Source organism: Suricata suricatta, chromosome 12 (genome assembly GCF_006229205.1).
Source record: "Suricata suricatta isolate VVHF042 chromosome 12, meerkat_22Aug2017_6uvM2_HiC, whole genome shotgun sequence".
NCBI lineage: Eukaryota > Metazoa > Chordata > Mammalia > Carnivora > Herpestidae > Suricata > Suricata suricatta.
The window spans coordinates 49,354,252-49,376,977 of NC_043711.1; the positions used below are offsets into that span (position 1 = coordinate 49,354,252).

At 40.6% G+C, this 22,726-nt stretch overlaps 1 protein-coding gene across 14 annotated transcripts in view; it reads left to right on the top strand.

Annotated features, from left to right (window-relative positions):
* Positions 1-21,645, top strand: part of SETD5 (SET domain containing 5) — a 50,828-nt gene extending 29,183 nt beyond the window's left edge. For 9 of the 14 annotated variants that reach the window (XM_029918372.1, XM_029918369.1, XM_029918367.1 and 6 more), the window contains 7 exons: positions 8,203-8,447; positions 11,666-11,722; positions 13,588-14,058; positions 17,632-17,930; positions 19,084-19,217; positions 19,723-19,811; positions 20,190-21,645. In XM_029918372.1, the coding sequence (XP_029774232.1) occupies positions 8,203-8,447; positions 11,666-11,722; positions 13,588-14,058; positions 17,632-17,930; positions 19,084-19,217; positions 19,723-19,811; positions 20,190-20,795 (1,901 nt within the window). In that variant the 3' untranslated portion in view covers positions 20,796-21,645. Of the gene's footprint in view, positions 1-8,202; positions 8,448-11,665; positions 11,723-13,587; positions 14,059-17,631; positions 17,931-19,083; positions 19,218-19,722; positions 19,812-19,894; positions 20,091-20,189 lie in introns of those variants that run through there. The other 5 variants (XM_029918377.1, XM_029918379.1, XM_029918375.1 and 2 more) reach the window with 2 other exon arrangements.
* Positions 21,646-22,726: the final 1,081 nt, after the last annotated feature.

Consider the following 22,726-nt stretch of genomic DNA (forward strand, 5'->3'; position numbering starts at 1 on the left):
AAAGTATAACTTAAATCTTCTATGTAGTATACATACATATGCATATTTGCATTTGTGTGTCTGTATTTGAGCTTGGGAAAGTGACTTTGTATATCAGCCCATGTCCTGACTAGCAAAGACTCATAGGCAGTGTGTCTTTGTTACTCCATGCTCTGGTTGGAATGGAATTAGGATTGGTAGTCACCAACCTTTATTGAATTTTTGCTCTCACCTTTGCAGTGAGAAACATTCAAAGGACACACCTTGCCCTTAAGGAGCAGTATAACCAAAAGGAGAATTTTTAATTAAAACCAAATAATAGTCAAAATGAATGACTTGGTATATTGCTACAAGTTAATGTAAATCTTAAGGGATTGTTTGTTTTAAAAACCGTGGAGATGTTAGGAAAGGGAAGTATATTGGTATAGTAGAAAGAATTCAGTTGAGTCTGAGAACCAGCTCTACCCTTTACCTCATGTTGGGCAAGTTAGTAAGCATCTCTGAGCCTCTGTAAGATGGGAATAGTAATCCTTGCTGTATTGAGGTTATATGAGATTAATAAGTTAAATAAGGTATGCAAAGTATTTGTGTATAGTACCCATAATAGGAGTTATTACTAACATTATTCTATACAAAATGCTCTTTCTTGTTGAGTATTTATGGAATATTTACAGAAATTAGATATAGAGATACATCAAGGATTCTAAATTCCTAAAAGCTAAAGTTGTATAGAAATAAAAATTTATTCTTCAGGAGAGAGAGGGTATAATGTTCATTGTTTGTAAATGATGTGGATATGGGTCTAGGAAACTAATCAGTGGAAAAACCTAGAATTGAATTCAGTAAAACCGCTGGAATGAAGGTACATATGCAAATTAATAGCATTTATGTACTAAGAAAATGAATGAAGAAAATTTTTTCGTTCTCAGACTTAACAAAACTAAGAACCTGCCTAGGAATAACCTTATTGGAACATGTAGAGTAAACCATTACCGAGAAGTATGTTTAATCAGGAAATAAGGATAAAGTCTATATTCCTTCATGGAACGAATAAATAAAATTAATATCTCCTCCCTCCCATTATCCCATCCCCTGGCTTCATCTAGTTCCTGTCAAACTAGCTTGGTTTTAGAATTTGATGAAATGAAGTTTATCCAAAATAAACCTGAAAAGAAGAAAAAAATTGAAGAAGAGTAATGACAATGAAGTGTCTTTCCTAGAAGTTCAAAACTAGTTTCTAATATGAAGCTGGAAGCTAGTAATTAAGTACAATGCTAGTGCCTGAATGATGGGTGTGTGTGTGTGTGTGTGCATATGGAATAGCAAGTCTTAAATAAATGAAATATTTGGTAAATTGTTCTGGAATTTTTACTTACTTGGGTTATTGAGAAGAGTTAGATCTTTGCAAATTCTGGGCACATTCAAGTATTTTTTGTAAAGATCAAAGTTTCTGAATCTATATTATCTCTGAGTTAATAGAGGACAAGTGTATTGAGAGAAAGGATTTGCAATAAAAATGATAGGAGAGGGGCACCAGTGTGGCTCAGTCACTTGAGCATCTTACTTCAACTCAGATCATGGTCTTGTGGTTCATGAGTTTGGTCCCCACATTAGCCAGGCTCCTCTCAGCACAGAGCCCACTTCTGATCATCGGTTACCCTTTCGCAGTCCTTCACCCGCTTGCATTCTGTCAAAAATAAACAAACATTTAAAACAACTGACAAGAGTAGTATCCCTACCAGAAGTTTGGTAAGGGCTAGCGTATGCATAAAAATGCTAATATTCGAGCATCTGGCTGGGTCAGTCAGTGGAGCATGCAACTCTTGATCTTGGGGTCACGAGTTCCAGCCCCATGTTGAGGATAGAGATGACTTAAGTAACCTTAAAAAAAAAAAAAAAGATATAGGGAGTGTCAGTGGTTCAGTCAGTTAAGCAACTCTTGATTTCAGCTCAGGTCATGATCTCACTGTTTCATGAGTTTGGACCCCAAATCAGGCTCTTTGCTCACAGTGCAAAACTTGGCTTGGGATTCTCTGCCCCTTCCCCACTCCCACTGTCTCTCTCTCTCAAAATAAATAAATAAACTTTAAAAAAAGTACTGATACTCCTTGACCTACTAAGTTGTTCTTCCAGGTATCTGTTCTACAGAAATAAACACAGACTCAAAGTTTTATACAAAGTATAAACATAGAACTATTAATAACTGCAAAAATATAGAGGATAAAAACCAAGCTGGATTTTGAGCAATAAAGAAGTGGTCGAATTTGTTTATTTGTTATGTGCACTTACTTTTGGTAGAAACACTATACAGTATTATTAAATTTTTCACCCCAATTCATTTTATCAAACTAAGACCCCCACCCCTCCCAAAACTGCATCTTAACTACTTTTGTGAATTAGATTTCAGTGATCTGAATCTTTGATCTGTAAGAATATCAAAAGGGGAGCTTGGGTGGCTAAGTCATTTGAGCATATGACTTCTGATTTCGGCTCAGGGTTTTGGTATCAAGCCTTGCATCAGACTCCATGCTGAGTGTGTAGCCTGCTTGTGATTCTCTCTGTCCCTTTACCTAGCCCCCTCTCCTCTCAAAAAAGAAGAAGAAGGGTGCTTGGGTGGCTCAGTCAGTTAAGCTTCTAACTTTGGCTCAGGTCATGAGCCCCATGTCAGGCTGTCTGATGATAGCTTAGAGGCTAGAGCCTGCTTCTGATTCTGTCTTTCTCTCTCAAGAATAAATAAACTTTCTTTTAAATAAAATATATATACCAAATAAAATATATTACAACCAAATGAAATTTCTACTAGAAATGTAAGGATGGTCCAGTATTTGAGAAATTATTCATATAATTACTCTATTAGGCCAAATGGAAGAAGGGGAGTAATAACACAGTAAACATGAATTTAATGATAAATCTAATAAAATATCTATGTTTTGTTTTACATCTTTCTGAAAAATTGTTGCCAATTATGCTTCACGTAAAAACTATTTACATTGAACCTTAAATGCATTATTAAGTACACCAAAACTAATATGACACTGTATACTAAATTATACTTCAATTAAAAAATAATAAATTTTTTAAATGGGTTATCTGGTTATTCCACTTACCATTATTATTTAATAGTGTCTAGAATTATTAGCCAACATAATTACCAAAAACAAATCTGAGGTAAAAGTATGGGGAAAGAGGATGTGTCTGTTACCATTCTGTGCAAATAATATGCTTTATCTCCCTAGAAAAGCCAAGTGAGGTCATTGAAACACTGGTAGAGATCAATAGGGTAGCTTGGTACAAAAGTATGTAAACATTTCTTACAGGTTAAGAATAACATGTAGATAATAACATAACGGGAGACCTACATGTAATGCACAGTTGTAGCAAAAATATAGAGACACTGGAGACTAACACTAATTAAAAATGTGACAGATCTATATGCAGAGGGATAGATGAAGGCATGAGTAGCTAAAACATGGTGCCATGGTGCTGAGTGAGAATTCTTCCTTAGTTACTCAGGAATTCAATATAACACCTATAAAAATTCTGACTTTTTGGCGGTGTGGGGGTGGAGGAGGAGTAGTATTTGCATGGTGAATGATTTCAGCAGTTCACTGACAGAAACAGGTATGCTAGAATAGCCAAAGTATTTTGGAGAGCTAGAGTAGAATAACTGGAATTGTCCAAGCAGTTTTACTGGAAGATATGTCAACATTGATGCCATTTAGACAGCTGGTATACAGAACTGAACTGAGGGGCCCCTGGGTGGCTCAGTTGGTTAAGCATCTGACTTTGTCTCAAGTCATAATCTCACAGTTGTGGGCAGTTCAGCCCCACATTGGGCTCTCTGCTGTGAGCGCAGAACTTGCTTCAAATACTCTGTCTCCCTCTCTATCTGCCCCTCCCCTACTTGCCTTCATGCTCTTTATCTCTCAAAAAAAAAAAATAAAACTTTAAAAAAATATTGAAAAGGAAAGAACTGAGGCTCCTAGGTGGCTCAGTCAGTTAAGCATCCAACTTCAGCTCAGGTCATGATCTCAGGACTCCATTAGTTCGAACCCTGCATCCATCTCTGTGCTGACAGCTCAGAGCCTGTAGCCTGCTTTGGATTCTGTGTCGCCCTCTCTCTCTGCCCCACCCTGCTCTTGCTCACGCTCTGTCTGTCTCTCCCTCGCTCTCAAAAATAAACATTTAAAAATTTTTAAAGAAGAACTAAACCCAGTTTATGTAAAAATCTAGTAAGATAAATGTCATATTTCAAATCAGTGGAAAAATTATAATTTTATGATTATTAAAGATTTTGAAAGAATGCTATTTGACATTTGAAAAGGATAGATAATCACTTTCTTCTACTGAAGTGTGTTTTATTTGAGTTAAATTTTAAAATTAAGTATGGAGGCAAAGGGAAAATAGGCCAGTATTTTTATAGTCTTGAGATAGTGGGTGGCAAAGGCATACCTGATAATAAAGGAAATGATTTGTACATTTGACTAAATAAAAATGTAGCATATTGTATAGCCAAAAAAGACTATTATATTAGTAAAATAAAAGCCAGATAGCAAGCTGCGAAAATACAACATATTTTGACAAAGGATCAACATTCTTATTTAAGACATCCTTAGAAATGAAGGACAAGGGGCATCTTGGGTGGCTTAGTTGAGCGCCTGATTTTGGCCCAAGTCATGTTCTCGCAGTTGATGAGTTTGAGCCCCACATCAGACTCACTGCTGTCAGCTCTGAGCCCACTTCAGATCCTCTTCCCCTTCCCCTCACTTATTATCTCTCTCTCCTAAATAAAAAAACAGTGTTTTAAAAGTAAATAAATGAAGAACAAGATAACACCCCGTAGAAAGCAGGATATAAACAGTGAATAGACAGTTCACACCAGAATAAACATAAAGCTATTGAGCCTATGGAAAGATGCTTTTCATTTAACAATTCTGCATCTAGCCATTCACCCTAAAAAGTTACAGGTGCAAAAATATCTAAGAGAAAGATTATTGGTCACTGAAGCATATTTATAATGGCAAAAATGTGCATGTACTTAACATTGGTTAACATTGATTATATGAATGCCATATACCCATTAAAAACTGAATTGTAGATTTCTGTTGTCATGGAAAAATTTTTACCATGTGTTTCTGAGTGAGCTCTGCTAAGTAGACCAGAGTTAATAAAACCATGCCAAGAGAAAGGTCTAGATAAACATATGCCAGGATGTTAGTGTATTCGTTTATAGGTAAGATATCAGTTTGTGTGGGTGTTTAAATATGTGGGTGTTTGTTTATATAATTTTGTGAATTGTTTGAGTAAAGATAAAAACTATTTAAGATGGATAGATTTAACCACATAAAATTTGAAAGCTGTGTATGTATGGCAAAAAGAAAAATGAAACTTGAAGAACATTATAAATATAGTATCACTGGTAGAAAAAAGACAAATGTCCACGGGCAGATATCAGGTCTTTTTTGTTGAATAAGATACCATAATAAGAACTCAGTTTTATATGAAGGGCCTGTAAGTTGATTTGGAAGGGAATGGGTTCGGCTCTTTTCTTTTTTTCTTTTTTCCCAGCTGTACTTTCTAACACTTCTAGAATGAGCTTTATTATTTATATAATTCCCTTTAGTAGTAAATATTGGACCTAGCAGTATAGGAATCTTTTTATAGCAGTCTTTTAAAAGAGTCACTGTTTGACTTTTGAAATACCTTAAAAAGTGTTCTAAACATGTCATGAATCACATGTTTGTTTGTTATTTATACCTAGGCACTTTTCAAAGGAGAAAAATAAGAAAGAAAACTTACAGTTTCTAGAACACAAGAAAAATATGAATATACTTCCAACCTAGGAAAATAAAACATTTTCACATATCAGAAAGGAAAAAAAGCATCTCCAGTATTTTTTGCATTTATTCTTCCTTCTCCATTTCCATATCCTTTACTCTAGTTTAGTATCTTATAACTGTCAACTTCTTCATTAATTCGAAATAGTTGCCCAGTGTCCAGTCTCATCCTCACCGTTGCTGCCAGAGTAATTTTCCTAAAGCATAGCTCTCATTATGCCCCACTGTCCCAAAACTTGACCTTGAAGGTCTAGATAACTGCCACTCCTTCCACTAAGGATATTTCCATAGGGATATAATTTAACCTAGTCATTAAGAATGTGAATGGGGGTGCCTGGGTGGCTCAGTTGGTTAAGTTCCTGACTTTGACCCAGGTTATGATCTCACGGTTTGTGAGTTCAAGCCCCACATCAGGCTCTCTGCTGTCAATGTAGCGCCTGCTGCAGATCCTGTGTCTCCCTCACACTACTCCTTTCTCCAGCCTCTCTCTGTCTCTCAAAAAGAAATAATCATGAAAAAAAAAGAATGTGAATGGATCTAAATTTTCTAGTCTTCTGCCCTGGAAAACAGTGTGGAGGTTTCTCAAAAAACTATCAGTAGAATTCCCCTATGACCCAGCAATAGCACTGCTGGGGATTTACCCAAGGGATACAGAAGTGCTGATGCATAGGGGCACATGTACCCCAATGTTCATAGCAGCACTTTCAACAATAGCCAAATCATGGAAAGAGCCTGAATGTACATCAATTGATGAATGGATCAAGAAGATGTGGTGTGTGTATATATACAGAATGAAATCTGGCCGTTTGTGGCAAAGTAGATGGACCTTGAGAGAGTCATGCTAAGTGAAATAAGTCAGGCAGAGAAGGACAGATATCATATGTTTTCACTCATGGGGCTAACAGGAGAAACCTAACGGGACCATGGGAAGCGGGGGGGAAGAGTTAGGGAGAGGGAGTGAGACAAATCATGAAAGACTCTTGAATACTGAAAAACTAAGGGCTGAAGAGGGAGGAGGGAAGGGGAAGTGGGGTGATGGTTACAGAGGGGGGCACTTGTGGAGAAGAGCACTGGGTGTTATATGGAAACCAACTTGGTAATAAACTTTTTTTTAATTTCCTAGTCTTTATCACTCTGCACATCAAATTCCTCATCTTTAAAATGGGAGTGATGATAATAGTGCTGGATTTAGAGTTGTTCAAATTAAATGTTATAATTCACATAGCACCTGGTATATAATAAGAGCTCAAAAGCATAATTATTTTTTACAAACACACAGCAGTATGATCACCTCTGTCAAAGTAGTACTGAACTGATATTAAATATGTTTTGTGTATGTTTTCTCATCCCCACAAATTTGTAAATTTTTTTTTGTTTTTGTTTTTTAGTGTTTATTTTTGAGCGAGAAAGAGAGACAGAGTGCTAGTGGGAGAGGGTCAGAGAGAGAGGGAGACACAAAATATGAAACAAGCTCCAGGTTTTGAGCTGTCAGCACAGAGCCTGATTCGAGGCTCGAACTCATGCCATGAGATCATGACCTGAGGCAAAGTCAAGACACCCTACCACCTGAGCCACCCAGCCACCCCTATAAATCCTTTTAAATAGAATATATGATGACTTCCCCTCACATACCTAATTCAGTGGTTTCCATATAGTAGGTATTAAGGAAATAAGTTTTTATTGTAAATATAGAAAGTAGATTTTTTTCCTTCTGAGAAAGTGAGGTAGGTGCTTTGACCCTTGTGTTCATTAAAATATATGGTATAGTAGATCCAAGAAATATAGGAAGTATAGGCTATTCCGGTCAGAAGCGGTACCAGCCTTATTTTTGAAAATGATTGGGAGAAGTTTTGGTAAAAATCATTTCCTACTTTGAAGCACTCTAAAACTAGGGGCTAGATATAGGTCAGGTCTAATCACGTGTAACTCTTTTCCTGCTAAAGCAGAACAGTATAGAAAGATCTGCTGAAAATGGCAAAAATACACAAGAGCAGATAAAAGGAGCATGGAGTTAACATTCTAGAAGCTTGATCTGGTGACATGCCAGTTAAGTAGAGGGTGATTATAACAATGTGACATTGATTTGAGATTTTTTGGAAACTCAGTGTAAAAAAAATTAAAGTTTAAAATTTTCTACTGGAAGAGATTAAATTTGCTCTAGGGATCAGTCATTAGATTTATCCAGTGATTGGGAGAGAGAATTTTGAGAATTACTTCACATGTGGCACTTAAAACATTTTTTGGGCTTTTGGTTTGATTGCAGGAGGTAACAGTGGGATGAGGCAGAGAGTTAAGAGACATTGTGGGCTAGAGATTAATGGCTTTACTACAGAGCCTTCCTTTAAGCTGTGGTTACAGTCTCTCATCCAAGCTTTATATTTCACAGACTTGTTGAGCCCATTAAAGAAATGGAAGTCTCGCTATCTGATGGAACAGAATGTCACCAAGTTACTGCGGCCTCTTTCTCCAGTCACACCACCCCCTCCCAATCCAGGCTCAAAGAGCCCCCAGCTGACCACACCTGGCCCATCTCACCCAGAAGAGGAGTGTCGAAATGGATACAGCCTCATGTTCTCACCAATCACGTCTCTTACTACTGCTAGTCGCTGCAATACTCCTCTGCAGTTTGAGGTGATTTGGGTTTGGTTGTTGGGAGTGCTGAATATGAAAATTATCATTTGCCCTTCCTCATTTCAAGTATAATATTCCAAATGTATCTTTGCCCTTCCTCATTTCAAGTATAATATTCCAAATGTATCTTGACGGTGGTCCTGCCAGTCTTGGCCAGTGAACAGGAAACCTCAGGGTCAGTGTGACCTGTTACCTGGTAGCCTCTCATCTTGGCAGTTCTCATACTTCTCTCAAAAGGAATAGTTCTACCATGGATGACATTCATCTGTTTTTGCATGCAGTCCATCAGTCTCTGTAACTGCAGGTAGTAAGCATGCTACATCTCCATCTTTGTCTGTATTCTTTGCTTAAAATAGGTCTCTAGCTGCCTAATAACCACTAATGATACCAGCCTGAGAGCACAGATTATTACTGGTTGATTGTGTCTTTCTTTCTAGGCCTTTAAATCAGTGAGTTGTCTTCCCCTATTGTTTTGTATTCTTGTTGTGGCCTCAGTGGAGAGAGATATGAAAAGCTTTGAGATATGGTTTGTGGCAAATGGGTTTTTTTCCAGCTCCAGGTTACTTTCCCTTCTTGTTACAGTGTGTTAGGAATGAAAAGAAAAAGGCAAGCAACATGCATTTGTAAGAGACAGATTTATTACATTCACCCTCTGGATTAAGTTAGAAATATATTATCTTAGCTTTGAAAAAGTTAATTGTGAATCACGTTCATGTTCAAGTGTGGGTAACAGCAGATTTACTGAATAGAAAGAATCCTTGTGTGTTAAAAAAAAAAAAAACTTCATCTATTGCATGTTGCTTTCATTTGAAATTAACTAAATAGACACAGTCTCTTCTTTCATCTTAGAAAAAAACTGTTATGATCACTAAACACTCAGCTCTGCCCCTAGCTTGTAACCTCCATATGTGTTCTTTGGTGAAGGTGAATGCTCTAACCAATCCCTTCCTCCCTTTTCAGCCTTTTTGAGACCATGGAGATTAAAAAGACTTGGACTTTTGAATAGTTAACTCAGAAGGAGGTAGATAGCAACCTTGAAAGCAGGAGGAAGCTATGTTCTATACCTGAACTTGTTCTGTACCTGAACTAGACGGTATTACTTTGGTAGCAGACCTCTTTGGTAGGGGTGGGGGGAGGGAAGTCAACATGAACCTTCCTGGTTACATTTGATTTCTAGAGAAGCTACTCTTTACCAAATTTTCTGTGGCATTCTTTTCTGCCATACATTAAAGCAGCTAATTCAGGCCTTATTAACTTGATTTGATCCAATTGCGATTGACCAAATTGCAAATTGAGTTTGATAGTAAAATTTCATAGGAGGATGTTTACCCTGGAGGGCAGCAAATTATAGGATAGGATTTCATACTTTATCCGTGCAGATTTTATTATTTAAAAGTTGAAATCACAGAAATTAGGAGGTACGTTGCCTTTCAGGACAGTTAAATTTAGCACTCAGTGCCTTTCCTAATCCCTTGTAGTATTTTGGATAACTGAAACAATATGGAAGTATAAGGTGTTTTTATTTTATTAAAAAAATCAAAAATTAAAGATTGTTTTATTTAGGGTGCCTGGGTGGCTCAGTAACTTAAGCATCCAACTCTTGGTTTCAGCTCAGGTCATGATCTCACAGTTAGTGAGATCAAGCTCCACATCAGGCTCTGTGCTCAGCACAGAGCCTGCTTGGTTTCCTCTCTCTCCCTCTCTTTCTGCCCCTCCCCTACTTGCACTTGCGCACGTGCGCACTCTATCAAAATAAAAAAAAATAAATTTATTTTTAAAAAGTCTAGTGCCTGTTTTCACTGTTTTAATCTTGTGACTTAACTAAGGAAATTTAGCCTTTCTTGTCAGTAAAACGAACTTTACCATCTTGACCATGTTTATCACTATTCTAACTGCCATACTCTTTCCTATATTCGAGTATAGGAAGTCTTATTTCCAGCCAAGACTATGACACAGAAATACCAAAATGGTGTCACAGGTAAAGAGCAGCTTGGTTGGGGAAGAATATTTTTGAAAGGAAAAAAAAAATCATTCCAGTGAGAAATGTCTCCAATGCTAAGGGAAGGAGTTCAGGAGACATGTAAAAGAGGAGCACAAGATCATGAGGGAGGGAGAACCTTTAAGGAAAAGGAGTAAAAAGCAGTTTGGCAAGATAAATTTAATTAGCTGCCCCCATCCACCCACCCCGCCCACCTTTCCACTAGCCCCTCTTTTTTCTTCCTGGCCTGGTATTCACCTCACACACATAACCCAGCCCACCAAATTAAATTAACAGCTTTATTTCACCTCCTATGGGATCGGTATGCCCCCAGGTCATAGTTGTTCAGAGTCTACAGCATTAGGAACCTTTCCCTTACCTTACCCCTGGCACTCTGAATCATTGCCACAACCACCGCCATCATTCTCTTCACATTTTACCATTCACATCTCCCATCAGAGTTCACTGTCCAGTTCCTGTTTGATATGGGAGTGCTGCCTCAGGTGAAGGCTCTGAGGGGAACCCTGTTTAGGATGTAGGAACCTGAAATGTACACCTTTGCTTTTTTATTCCCCATCTGTTGCCAAAAGTACAAGGGATTTTAACATCAGAGAACATTGGTGGGGTGTTCAGGTCAAATTAGATTATGCCTATGAGCTAAATTGCATTCTGTCTCCTGTAACTCATTCAGGAGAAACTAGCCCTCTCCCTAGCCCTGTCAGCCCAGTATGCTAATAAGCAGTTTCCCTGGACAGTGGTGGGCAAGTGTGAACCACACAGAGGAATGAAGAAATGTGACTTTCATAAAGGGGTTTGGGGTAAAGGAAAAAGGGGTTGCCCTGTGGCGTAATAAGTGGTAGGGTGCCCATCAGTAATTAATACTATAGGTTGCTCAACTCTAATCAAATGTAGAACAAAATTTCAAATGAAATTGTAGTGTACAATTTCACCAATCTAAATTTTTTTCTATTACCTGCTTAAGATGTTTACTTCTAGCATGAAACATTATAACCAACTTAAATGCTTTCAAAGATACCAGGAAGCATTTTTAAGCAGTCATTCTGTTCATTGCAATGAATTCTACAGTTAAACATTTCCCCTGTGCATTCTTTTCCCTCTCCCTGCCCCCTGCAAAAAGTTGTGGCTAACTATGCTTGCTTTTACTTTATTTTTTTTGTTTGTTTTGTTTTGCTTCTTAACTTCGAGTAGATGAATAACAAGATGCTTTTCCCTCCTCTAGAACATATCCTCCCCTGAGAGTTCCCCTGCGAATAGGCCCGAGTCCCTGTCACCCGAGGTAGTTATCACACCATCTCAATCACACTTGGAGGCTGAGAGTGAGTGTGCATGAGTGTGTGGGAGGGCTGGGGGGGTTCCGAGTGAATGGGGTGATAGGCTGAAGGACAACCAGCCAGTCGCTGTAAGTTGAGAATGAGTCTTCCATGTGTGACTGTGATCGCTCAGAACTTTCAATGTAGATGGAGGAAAATGAAGGGGTGTGTGTGTGTGTGTGTGTGGTGGGGTTTGCTCTTGTTTGGGGGAGGGGTGACTGGAGAGTTCTGTTAAAGAATAGAATCTGGAAGTCAAGTTTAAAGCAAGCAGAAGGTATGGTACGAGCCTTGGTAAAGAAAGTAACAAAGTGTGTTTGTTAAATAAGGAAAGTTGAAATCAAAAGTTGCTAGGAGCTATCTTTTGATATTTATTATCTTGGGCTGATAAAGGAGCAATTTATACTGGAAAAATTACTGATTTAGGTCTTATTCCAGAATTAATCTTACAGCTCTGTTTAACTGGATGTTTTGGGCTTGGGTTGATAGAGTGAGCAGCTTCTTTCAAAAGAGAGTCCTGCCTCCCTGTTTTCTGTGTTTTCTTTATAGCTCCTTACTGGGTATAGCAGGAAACTAAGTCAGCCCTTGGCTTCTGTGACACAGGCCTTCCTTCTGTAGTAGTTGAAATGTGGTTGCCATATGAGTGGTATCTCAGGATATGCAATTGAGTGCTTTTCTCAAATCCTACTGCTATGGAGATGTTAAATTCAGGCTTTAGTGCTGGAGGTTTTTTGTTTGTTTTTTTAACTATTCTAAGATTTGGACAGCTGTAGGAATGATTAGCTCTGTGAATCTACATGGAGCCATTTTCTTCTTGAAGAGAAAACTGTAGTCTCTCATTAACTTTCAGAAATTAACTGTTAGCTCTGCCCCTTCCCAGTTAAAAAATTGCACTACATTTAGTGGTCGTTGATAAAATTCTGAATCAGGATATTATAGATCAGTGTGACACTGAAAAAGGTTGTATTCTAGTGTACTAGAGGTTTTCTGGATGTTTACACTGTCTTGTGAGGAAATCCTGGTGTGACATTTGCATCTCTGGTACCATTCTTTGTAGAGAGTTAGTAATAAGTTGACCTAGTGGTTTCCAATATTGGGAGGTAATGATAACATAATAGTACATATGGTTTATTTTTTATAAAATTCATTTTGGATGCTCTGCAGTGGTGGGCGTTAGTGATCTTGTGGTATGTAGAAGTACAGGAGAGGATAAAGAATTGAGTGGCCAGAAAGTTTTATGAGAAGCACACCTATTTAATAGTGCAAGTGAGCAAAGAACTGGTTGGTTGATGTCTTTAACTAATTCCATTCTCCTTTACTGAACCAGTAACTTAAATCCTTGACTTCTATCTACTTACTACTTTCTTTCCCTTTTTCCCTCCTCCCACCTTCCATCAGTATTAAATACAGATGAATAACACCAAAAGCCAGTTATCTTAAGACCCCAGTCTCACCTCTGTAGCAAACATGGGGTTCAGGTAAATCCCTGATTATACTTCTAGTACCTTAATGTAGTAGAGGGTGACTCAACAGACCTGATGAAAGGCTAAACAGGCAAAATAGTCGCATTTGGCCAATTATTTAATTCTGATTTTCCCAGGATTCTCATCCAGAAAGACCTTAAAGCAATTTGTGAAAGGCCGGCTTTCTGTAGTAATCTGGCCTGGGTATACTGTTGCTCCATGGAACTTAAACAGATGTTAATGGCTTTCTCCCTTGTACTTCCTTCCCTCTTACCTTTTACCTGTGCCCCTCTTGCTTCCCTTCTTTTCTGCCCTTTGACCTTTTCCTTCCCCCTCCTTCTCCATGTCTCTGTTGATTTTTATTCTTTCAGCTTTGTCACCGAAAAGACCTGGACTTGACAAAAGTAGGCTACCTTGATTCCAACACTAACAGCTGTGCTGACAGACCTTCCCTGATCAACTCAGGTCCTTCTGACCTGGTTCCTCATCCCTCTGTTGGGCCCCCCTCTGAGACTGGCTTTCCAAGCAGAAGTGGAGATGGACATCAGACCCTTGTGAGGAACTCGGACCAGGCATTTCGGACAGAGTTTAATTTAATGTACGCCTACTCCCCATTGAATGCTATGCCTCGAGCAGATGGATTATATCGAGGATCTCCTCTAGTAGGGGATAGGAAGCCTTTACATTTGGACGGGGGATATTGCTCCCCTGCAGAAGGGTTTCCCAGCAGATATGAACATGGTTTTATGAAAGACCTCTCTCGTGGATCCATGTCACCTGGTGGTGAAAGGGCTTGTGAAGGAGTCCCGTCTGCCCCCCAGAACCCACCACAGAGGAAAAAGGTAAGTGTTCCACCTTATATAGGCCCTTTTGAAGAATGTTAACTGAGTGATTCAGTAAATGTTAATTGAGTTGACACTGTGTGTTCAGCACTATTCTCACTGTGAGGAAAACAGAGACATAAGATGTGATCTCTGCTGTGTTCAGTAAAAGACAAGATCGTTGTATGTGCATGTGTGTTTTTAAGACAAGACTATTTCAGTAAAATTTGATGATTGTTGCAAATATTCAGCAAATTTAAATGCCTGTCACGTATGTGCTATTACACATGCTGTGCAGTCAAAGGATAGAGCAATGCAGGGTGCCTGAGCGGCTCAGTCAGTTAGGTGTCTGACTTCGGCTCAGGTCGTGATCTCACAGTTCGTGGGTTCAAGGCCCTCATTGGGCTCTGTGCCGACAGTTTAGAGCCTGGAACCTGCTTTGGATTCTGTTTCTCCCTCTCTGCCCCTCCCGCCCTGCTTGTTCGTTCATCCTCCCTCCCTCCCTCCCTCCCTCTCTTTCTCTCTCTCTCTCCCCCCCCCTCTCTCTCTCCCTCTCTCTCTCTCTCAAAACTAAACAAACATTAGGGGTGCCTGGGTGGCTCAGTCTTTTAAGTATCTGAGTTCAGTTCAGGTCATGATCTCACAGGATGTTAGTTCAAGCCCCATGTCAAGCTCTGTGCTGACAGCTCAGAGCCTGGGGCCTGCCTCAGATTCTGTGTCTCCTCTCTCTGACCTGCCCGCACTCATGCTCTGTCTCTCTCTCAAAAAATAAATGTTTAAATGAACATTAAAAAAAATTTTTTAAGAGCAGTGAAAAACATAATGCTAATTGTATTATTTGGCACTTCCCATGTTCCCATGTTCTAGGTACTGTTAAGCTCTTACTATGTGTTAAATCCTCACAATAACCCTATAAGTTGCATAATTTCCCATTTTGCAGGTGAGGAAACTAAGACAAATTGGGTGACTTGCCCATGGTAACATAGCTAGTGAGTGGATGAGCCAAAACACTGCCCAAGTGTGTCTATTCCAGATTGCATGCCCTTATTGCTACTATGCTATCTTGCCTCCTAAGTTCTGCCCTAATGGAACTTAAAGCAAATGAGATGGAGGTTGGCAGATATATTAATAAGTAGTTCATTACAGTGGCAGTGGATTCTCCTAAAGAGTTGTTCAGATATGGTGAGAACATCTTAGCTGAGACATGGACTAATCAGAACAAACCAGAGGCTCCTAGGCATTTTGAGAGGTGGAGTGAGAGGTGACAGGTCACGCTGATTTAGCTGATGTCAGTAAGAATCAGTCTGCCAACAAATAAGGGTGAGGATGTTACAGAAGAGAGAGCAGAACACGTAGCTGTGGGAGCTCCTTTGAGTGGGCAGCAAGCACACAATGTGGTTGCAGTATTTACATGGCTGCTGTAGTGTCTGGTGATAGGTGGGGAGGCTCAGGAGTGGACAGTGAGAGAGATGGTGGAATGGGGCCAGGCCATAGATTGCTGGCTAACAGGTTGAGACTTGACTTGTAAGTAATGCCTATTCAAGAGATTACAAAGCCCCAAATCTGCTTTTTATGACAGTGGATTTCAGCTAGGTGCATTTGGAAATGCATGGGAGTGTTTTGGGTTGTCAAGGCAACTTCCATTTGTTGTACAGGGCTAGAGATGTTAAATGTTCTGTGTGTGACAGTCTCACACAGTTGCAGAATATCTTTAGTAGTCTTGTTGAAATGTAGCCTAGTGGCTTTTTATATTTGCAGTTCCATGAAATACATTACCAGATTTATTATTATTAATTATTTTCCAAGATTGTGTATAGAAAATGCTTATACAAGATGATACTACTTTGCATTTTTGTTACATTTTACATTTAAACAGAAAAATGAGAACCATGAGATCTAGAAAGCAGAAACTGGCAGATAATTTGGAAAAAGATAGCAGTGGGTTTTAAAAGACTTGCTTGAATAGCATTGACCATCAGGAGCAAAAAATTGCAATATGGTTGGGTTTCTGGTTTCTTGTACTATGTACAACAGTGATTGAAATCAAGATTTGTTATTTGAGAAATGTTGAGCACCTACTATCAGCCAGATTCTGTGCCAGATGTGAAAGATGAAAAATCAGACAAGGATGTGGAGAAACAAGCACCCTCCTACACTGTTGATGGGAATGTAAACTGGGCAGCTGCTCTGGAAAACTGTGGTGGTTTCTTTAAAAATTAATAGTAGAACTCTCCTGTGACCCAGCAATAGTATTGCTAAGAATTTACCCAAGGGATCAGAATTGCTGATGCATGGGGGAACATGTACCCCAGTGTTCATAACAGCACTTTCAACAGTAGCCAAATCATGGAAAGAGCCTAAATGTCCCATCAACTGATGAATTGATCAAGAAGATGTGGTTTATATATACAATGGAGTAGTACATGGCAATGAGAAAGAATGAAATCTGGCCATTCATAGCAACGTGGTTGGAACTCGAATGTATTATGTTAAGTGAAATAAGTCAGGTGGAAAAGGACAGATACCATATGTTTTCACTCATACATGGAACAGGAGAAACTTAAGAAAATAGTTAAGGAGAGGGAGGGAGGCAAACCATAGAGTCTCTTAAATACTGAGAGCAAACTGAGGGTTGTAGGGGGTTGGGGAGAGGGGAAAATAGGAGATGGGCATGGAGAAAGGCACTTGTTGGAATATGCACTGGGTGTTATATGGAAACCAACTTGACAATAAACTATAATTTAAAAAAAAGATAAAAAGCCAGAAAAGTTTGCCCTTTGCCCTCTTAGAACTTAAAGTTTAGTGGAGGAACCATGAAGACACTGTAATAGGCTGACACCTGGTGTAGGCTGTGTGCTATAACAACAAAGAAGAGAGATACTGGGTGGGGTAGGGAGGAAGGCTCTGTCCTGGCAATCAAAAGAATGAGGCAGAGTTGGGGAGAAGTTTTCAAGTCTGTGTTTCCTAGACTAGCTTGCTAAAATATAAACTGCAAATTACTCTTTTTCTTCTAACACTGGTTTCCCTATGTGTAAGAGAGGAACAGTAATAAATCCCTGTGTATATCCTGAAAATTTGAATATATCTAAGAACCATGAAATGTTGGCTTGTTGTTGTTGTTGTTGTTGTTGTTGTTGTTGTTTTAAACAACTGACCCTAGAGAGTCTAGCAATTTGGAAAGAGTTGTCAGATGACCTGGAAGGCTTTTTCAAACTTCACAAGCTCCCAACTCCTCTCTCCATTTTCTAGGTGTTACCATTGTTGCAAACAGCTGATAGCATACTTCTGCTACTGGGTAACTGTGATCTCAAAATTCTCTGAAGGCAGAAAAATGATTAGGGTCTGCTGGTGAACACTGTTCTTCAAAACCGTCATCTCCTAGTGTATTCCCTTCTCCTTACCAGTTTCTAACTGACTTATATATATATGTAGTTGGGCTCAGATATCGCACACCTGAAGACAGGGTTGCTAGTGTTAGTGCCTAATTTGTTTGCATGGCTGGCTAGTGGTTTACAAGGATTTCACCTTCTTTCCCCATTGCTAGTTACCCATTAATGATGTCTAGCTAGAGTCCTATTTCTTGTTTCCTGCCAGGTATCCCTGTTGGAGTACCGCAAACGGAAACAAGAAGCCAAGGAGAATTCTGCTGGTGGGGGAGGTGACTCTGCACAGAGCAAAAATAAGTCTGCAGGAGCTGGGCAAGGCGGCAGTAACTCACTTTCTGACACTGGTGCCCACGGTGTGCAGGGATCCTCATCCCGGACCCCATCTTCCCCTCTCAACAAATTCTCCCCATCTCATTCTTCTATGTCCCATATGGAGGCGGTAAGCCCATCAGATTCCAGAGGCACTTCATCTCACTGCAGACCTCAAGAGAATATCAGCAGTAGGTGGTAAGTTTGTGTTTGATGATGAAATAATTAAATTCAAGAGGGATGTATACATTCAGAATTATTCCCACTTTTACCTAAAATATATGGGAACACTTAAGTGAGAAAGGCAGCCAACAGTGCCATCTGTGTTCTTTCAGCTGATTTAATAGTATCAGCCACAGCCCCACCCCCAACCCTATCCCCCTCAGCTTTACAGAAGAAAAGAATTGCCACCGAACCTGCAGAACAACATTTTGGATGGCATATAGTTGTGGACACTGATGAGTTATTTTATTTGCTGGGCACTAATACTGCCTCTTCTATTTTTTCATTTCATATGAAAGGTAAGTCAGGAGTTCGACTCAGTTCCAGTTAAATTAACAATACAAGTCTCAGTTGCACCCAACTCACATATACCGAAAGATCAGACGTATTCTGAAAGGACTTATCTGGTTAGATAAATAACACTGTAAGTAAGTGAATAATAAACAGCACATACTGAGTATCTAGAGAATGAGGCTTTTCTCAGGGATCTTGAACTGAAGCATGGAAGTCTGGGAAAGAAAAGACCTGGCTCAAATGAATAATGTTTATTAATCTATGGATCATGTATTAAACTACTACTATGTGCCAATCATGACTTCACAGAAAAGTTAGCATTTCAAAATGATAGTTAAAAGAAGCAGACGTCTTTAAATCTACTTTTTCATAGTGTAAGACAGAAAAAAATACCTTGTTTTAAATTGGTCCTGAAGATACAGAAACCATATGTTTGCATTCATAGGTCTAGCAGGAAAACAAGAGAGACCTAATGGAGAACCAGGGGGAGCGGAGGAGGGAGAGAGCGTTGGGGGGAGAGAAGGATGCAAAACTTGAAAGACTATTGAATGCTGAGAATGAACTGAGGGTGGAAGGGGGAGGGGGGAAAAGAGGTGATGGTGGAGGGCACTTAAGGGGAAGAGCACTGGGTGTTGTATGGAAAACAATTTGACAATAAAATATTATCGAAAAAACTTAAAAAATAAATAAATAAATAAATTGGTCCTGAAGAAAATAATATCTTAGAGGATGTTGTAAGAGAATGCATTGTACAGCCTTTATGAGAGCATCATTTGTTCCAGACTCTTGACTCTCAAGTCCTGTGGCACTAACTTGCACCCTCTTCCCTTCAAAGGATGGTTCCCACATCAGTGGAACGACTCCGAGAAGGAGGGAGCATCCCCAAGGTCCTCCGAAGCAGTGTGAGGGTGGCCCAAAAAGGAGAGCCTTCTCCCACATGGGAGAGTAGCATCACAGAGAAAGACACAGGTGAGCCCATGGCCTTCTGCTACCAGCCAAGTTTAGGGACATGTGAGCCAGGCTCTACACAGTTCTCACCAAATGCTGGCATGAGGTGAGTCCATTTCTTATGTAGTTGGGCTCCACTGTATATATGGAAGGTGCCAGGTCAGTCTTGCTTCTATTCTTCTGGGCTACAGTATTCTTAAGATCTAGCATTGTAAGTGTGCTCTTACTCTCTCTAGACTCTCTTTCTGTTTCTGCCCTTTTTTCCCCAAGGGGTACCTTTCTATAGCTCTTATCTCCAAAGAGCTTGAAATCCACTGTGATAAAGGATGAAGAGAAAGGAGACAGGAATCCATTCAGGCATTTAAAACAGCCCATAATTAACCACTCCTTTTGCCCTTCTGGCATGATGCCTTCACCTGATTTGTCAGAAAGAAAGCAGCATGGGTTGATGACATGTGATATGAATGAACAATGGCTATTTCTCACTTTTTCTAGGAAGCCAAGTTGATTTTGTATTATCTTCCAGACCCTGCAGATGGAGAAGGCCCAGAGACCCTGAGCTCAGCACTCTCTAAAGGAGCAGCAGTTTACAGCCCTTCCAGATACAGCTACCAGGTGAGACGAGAAATTGCTCATCTCTGGGCATAGGAGTATGTTCTGGGTTCCAAATATTTTGTGATCCTGGCCATCCTTTGCAGTTGAGATGCCGTCTTTGCATATAGTTTCTGCAGCCTTGGAAATAAGTCATCCTCTGCTCACCTTCAGGTAATAAATCATGGCAGAAAAATAAATAAAGTGATCAGAGACAGCCCTTTTACTGTCTTTGGTATCCTATAAAGAACAAATGGTTAAGAAGATGAAGAAGATGAAGAAGGAGAAGTAGAAGAAGAAGAAGAAGAAGAAAAAGTAGGGTATTTTAAATATTCACAAGCCTAAATGGCTTAAATAGGGACTTTTTCACCTCCTTATGCTTTTCCTCCCGACTCTTTCTAGCTCCTGCAGTGTGATAGTCCACGGACAGAATCACAAAGCCTCCTTCAACAGAGTTCCTCCCCCTTTAGAGGACATCCCACCCAATCTCCAGGATACAGTTATCGAACTACTGCACTGAGACCTGGAAACCCCCCCTCTCACGGTTCTTCAGAATCCTCCCTCTCTTCTACGTCCTATTCCAGCCCCGCCCACCCTGTATCCACAGACTCGTTGGCCCCATTTACGGGGACACCAGGGTATTATAGCAGCCAGCCACATTCTGGAAACAGCACTGGCAGTACTCTTCCAAGGAGGAGCTGCCCTTCTAGTGCTGCTAGCCCTACCCCACAGGGCCCCTCAGACTCGCCGACCTCAGACTCGGTCTCCCAGTCCAGCACAGGAACTCTGAGTTCCACCTCCTTCCCTCAGAACTCTAGGTCGTCATTGCCATCAGACTTACGGACTATCAGTCTGCCCAGTGGGCAGTCCGCTGCCTACCAGGCCTCCAGGGTATCTGCGGTTTCCAATTCACAGCACTACCCACACCGTGGGAGTGGGAGTGTGCACCAGTACCGACTCCAGCCACTGCAAGGCTCAGGAGTCAAGACTCAGACAGGACTTTCCTAGGGCTTCTGGATTTGGGCAAACAGAACTGAATGAGCCCATAGCTGCTTCCTTCCAGCTGCCTCTGGAACCTAGGCCGAGCATATTGCTGGGGAAGAGGGTACAAGGTGCCAGAGGACTGGGTCTGGTCGACAAGAAACGAGACTTGTGGTCATGACTGGCTCTGGCCTTGGAGAAAGATGTAAATCTTGTCTGAAGCAGAGACTATAAAGAAGTTTCTCCCTGCTGTTAAGGGTACATTGTTGACAAGCAAATGGTGTTCCGGTTAGTAACGGTTCTAAGTGCAATGAGTCGTGTTGAAGCCTCTGTCTCCCGTCCTTGCCTGTAGCCTGTAGTCACTTGTGCAGTGGGGACATCTTTTTACACACACACGTGCACGCACACACACACACACACACAGAAGTTTTCTTTTCAGAGGAAAAAAATGAAAAGAGCCAATCTCAAAGCCCCAAGCCATCTGAGTAATAATAGGGTTTTTATGCACTTAAGAAAGGTAGGTATGTAAATGTTCACCCTGTGACAACCATTCCAAAAGCAGGTATCTGGCCAAGATGTGTCCACCAAGAACACTCCCTACCTTTGTCTTAAAATCAAGAAATACAGGCAGGGATAGCAAAGCTTGGAATGTGCTCTGGCTGAGGGGTGCCTGGCTCTCTGAAGAAGAGCTCCTGGTCAACTGGATTCAGGAGCAGATGATGGTCTGAACCCCCGGCTGTTCCCATACCACTCCCCTCCCCCAAGCTGTCTCACAGCTCAGTAACCCAGTAAGTAAGTAGACAAAAGAGGAATAAGTGAGATGGGCCAATTGCATTGCTAGTTATCAGCTTTTGGCAATAAATTTGATGAGTAAGGATCCCAAGTGTTTTGGGACTTATTTGAATTTTATTTTTTCTACTCCCAGTTAATCAGGAGATGACGATCCTGTGAGTAGGACCGCCTCCATGATTAGGGAGCACGCACTTGTGACTGCAGGGTAAGAGTGGAAAGATATGTTTGTGGAGTGGCACCGACAGGACTGTGATTGTGTGTGGGCATGTCCCACATTTCTTTGGGGGATGCTTATTTGAGAGTGGCCCAGGTTAGAGTTATAAAGCCACCCACACACCTAACACTGTTCTGGATGAGAGACGCGAGCAGACTGGCTTCTCCCCATCAGTGCATTGTGCCTGCTGTACACCCCTGGAGGAGCCCTGGAGCCTGCCCAGGTGGGGTACACAATCTTTTTAAAATTCCATATGGTTGCCAGCTTATTTCTTTCACTTGTTTACTGTAATATCCGGCGTGTTTTTATTTATCTAATTTTGTATTCAGTTATAACCATGGTAGGGGTAGCAAATATATGACAGGTGTAATCCCTGGTGCTGCAGTGGACCTTCTTTTCTTTTGGACAAGATAATACTGTGAGTCTCCCTCCTTCCTTCCAGTTTGTTTTCTCCTCCTTTTTCCCCCAGCCTCTTGCATCCCCTTCTTTTCTACCCTCTCTTACAACTATCATATGCACAGTCTTCTCTCTTTGTGTGTGACTGTTACAAAATTTCACTTTTTCAAAATTGAAATCAGGTGTTTGCTCAAATGAGGGGAGATTTTTTTTTTTTAATGCTGAGACCTCAGCAGAATACTTTTCTTTTTGTTGTTTCCCCCACAAACCCTTCAGTCTGGGAGAGCGTTGGGAGTGGAAATCATGTTGCCTGGGATGCTGGTTTCTTTGTATATTATATAAAACGTATGTAAATGTCTCTCCATTTGGGCTGGGGTTTGCATTCTCCCCTTGGCTGTAACCAAGGGGAGAGGCCAGCGGGCAGGCGGCCCTCACCCTGCCTGGCACGTGCAGAGACCCCAGCCACTCTGTGTGGGCAGGGTGCTGTCAAGACCAGACCTCTGGGGGGGGGGAGGGGGGCGGGGGGAGGGGAACTCTTGGAAGGGAAGAAGTATCA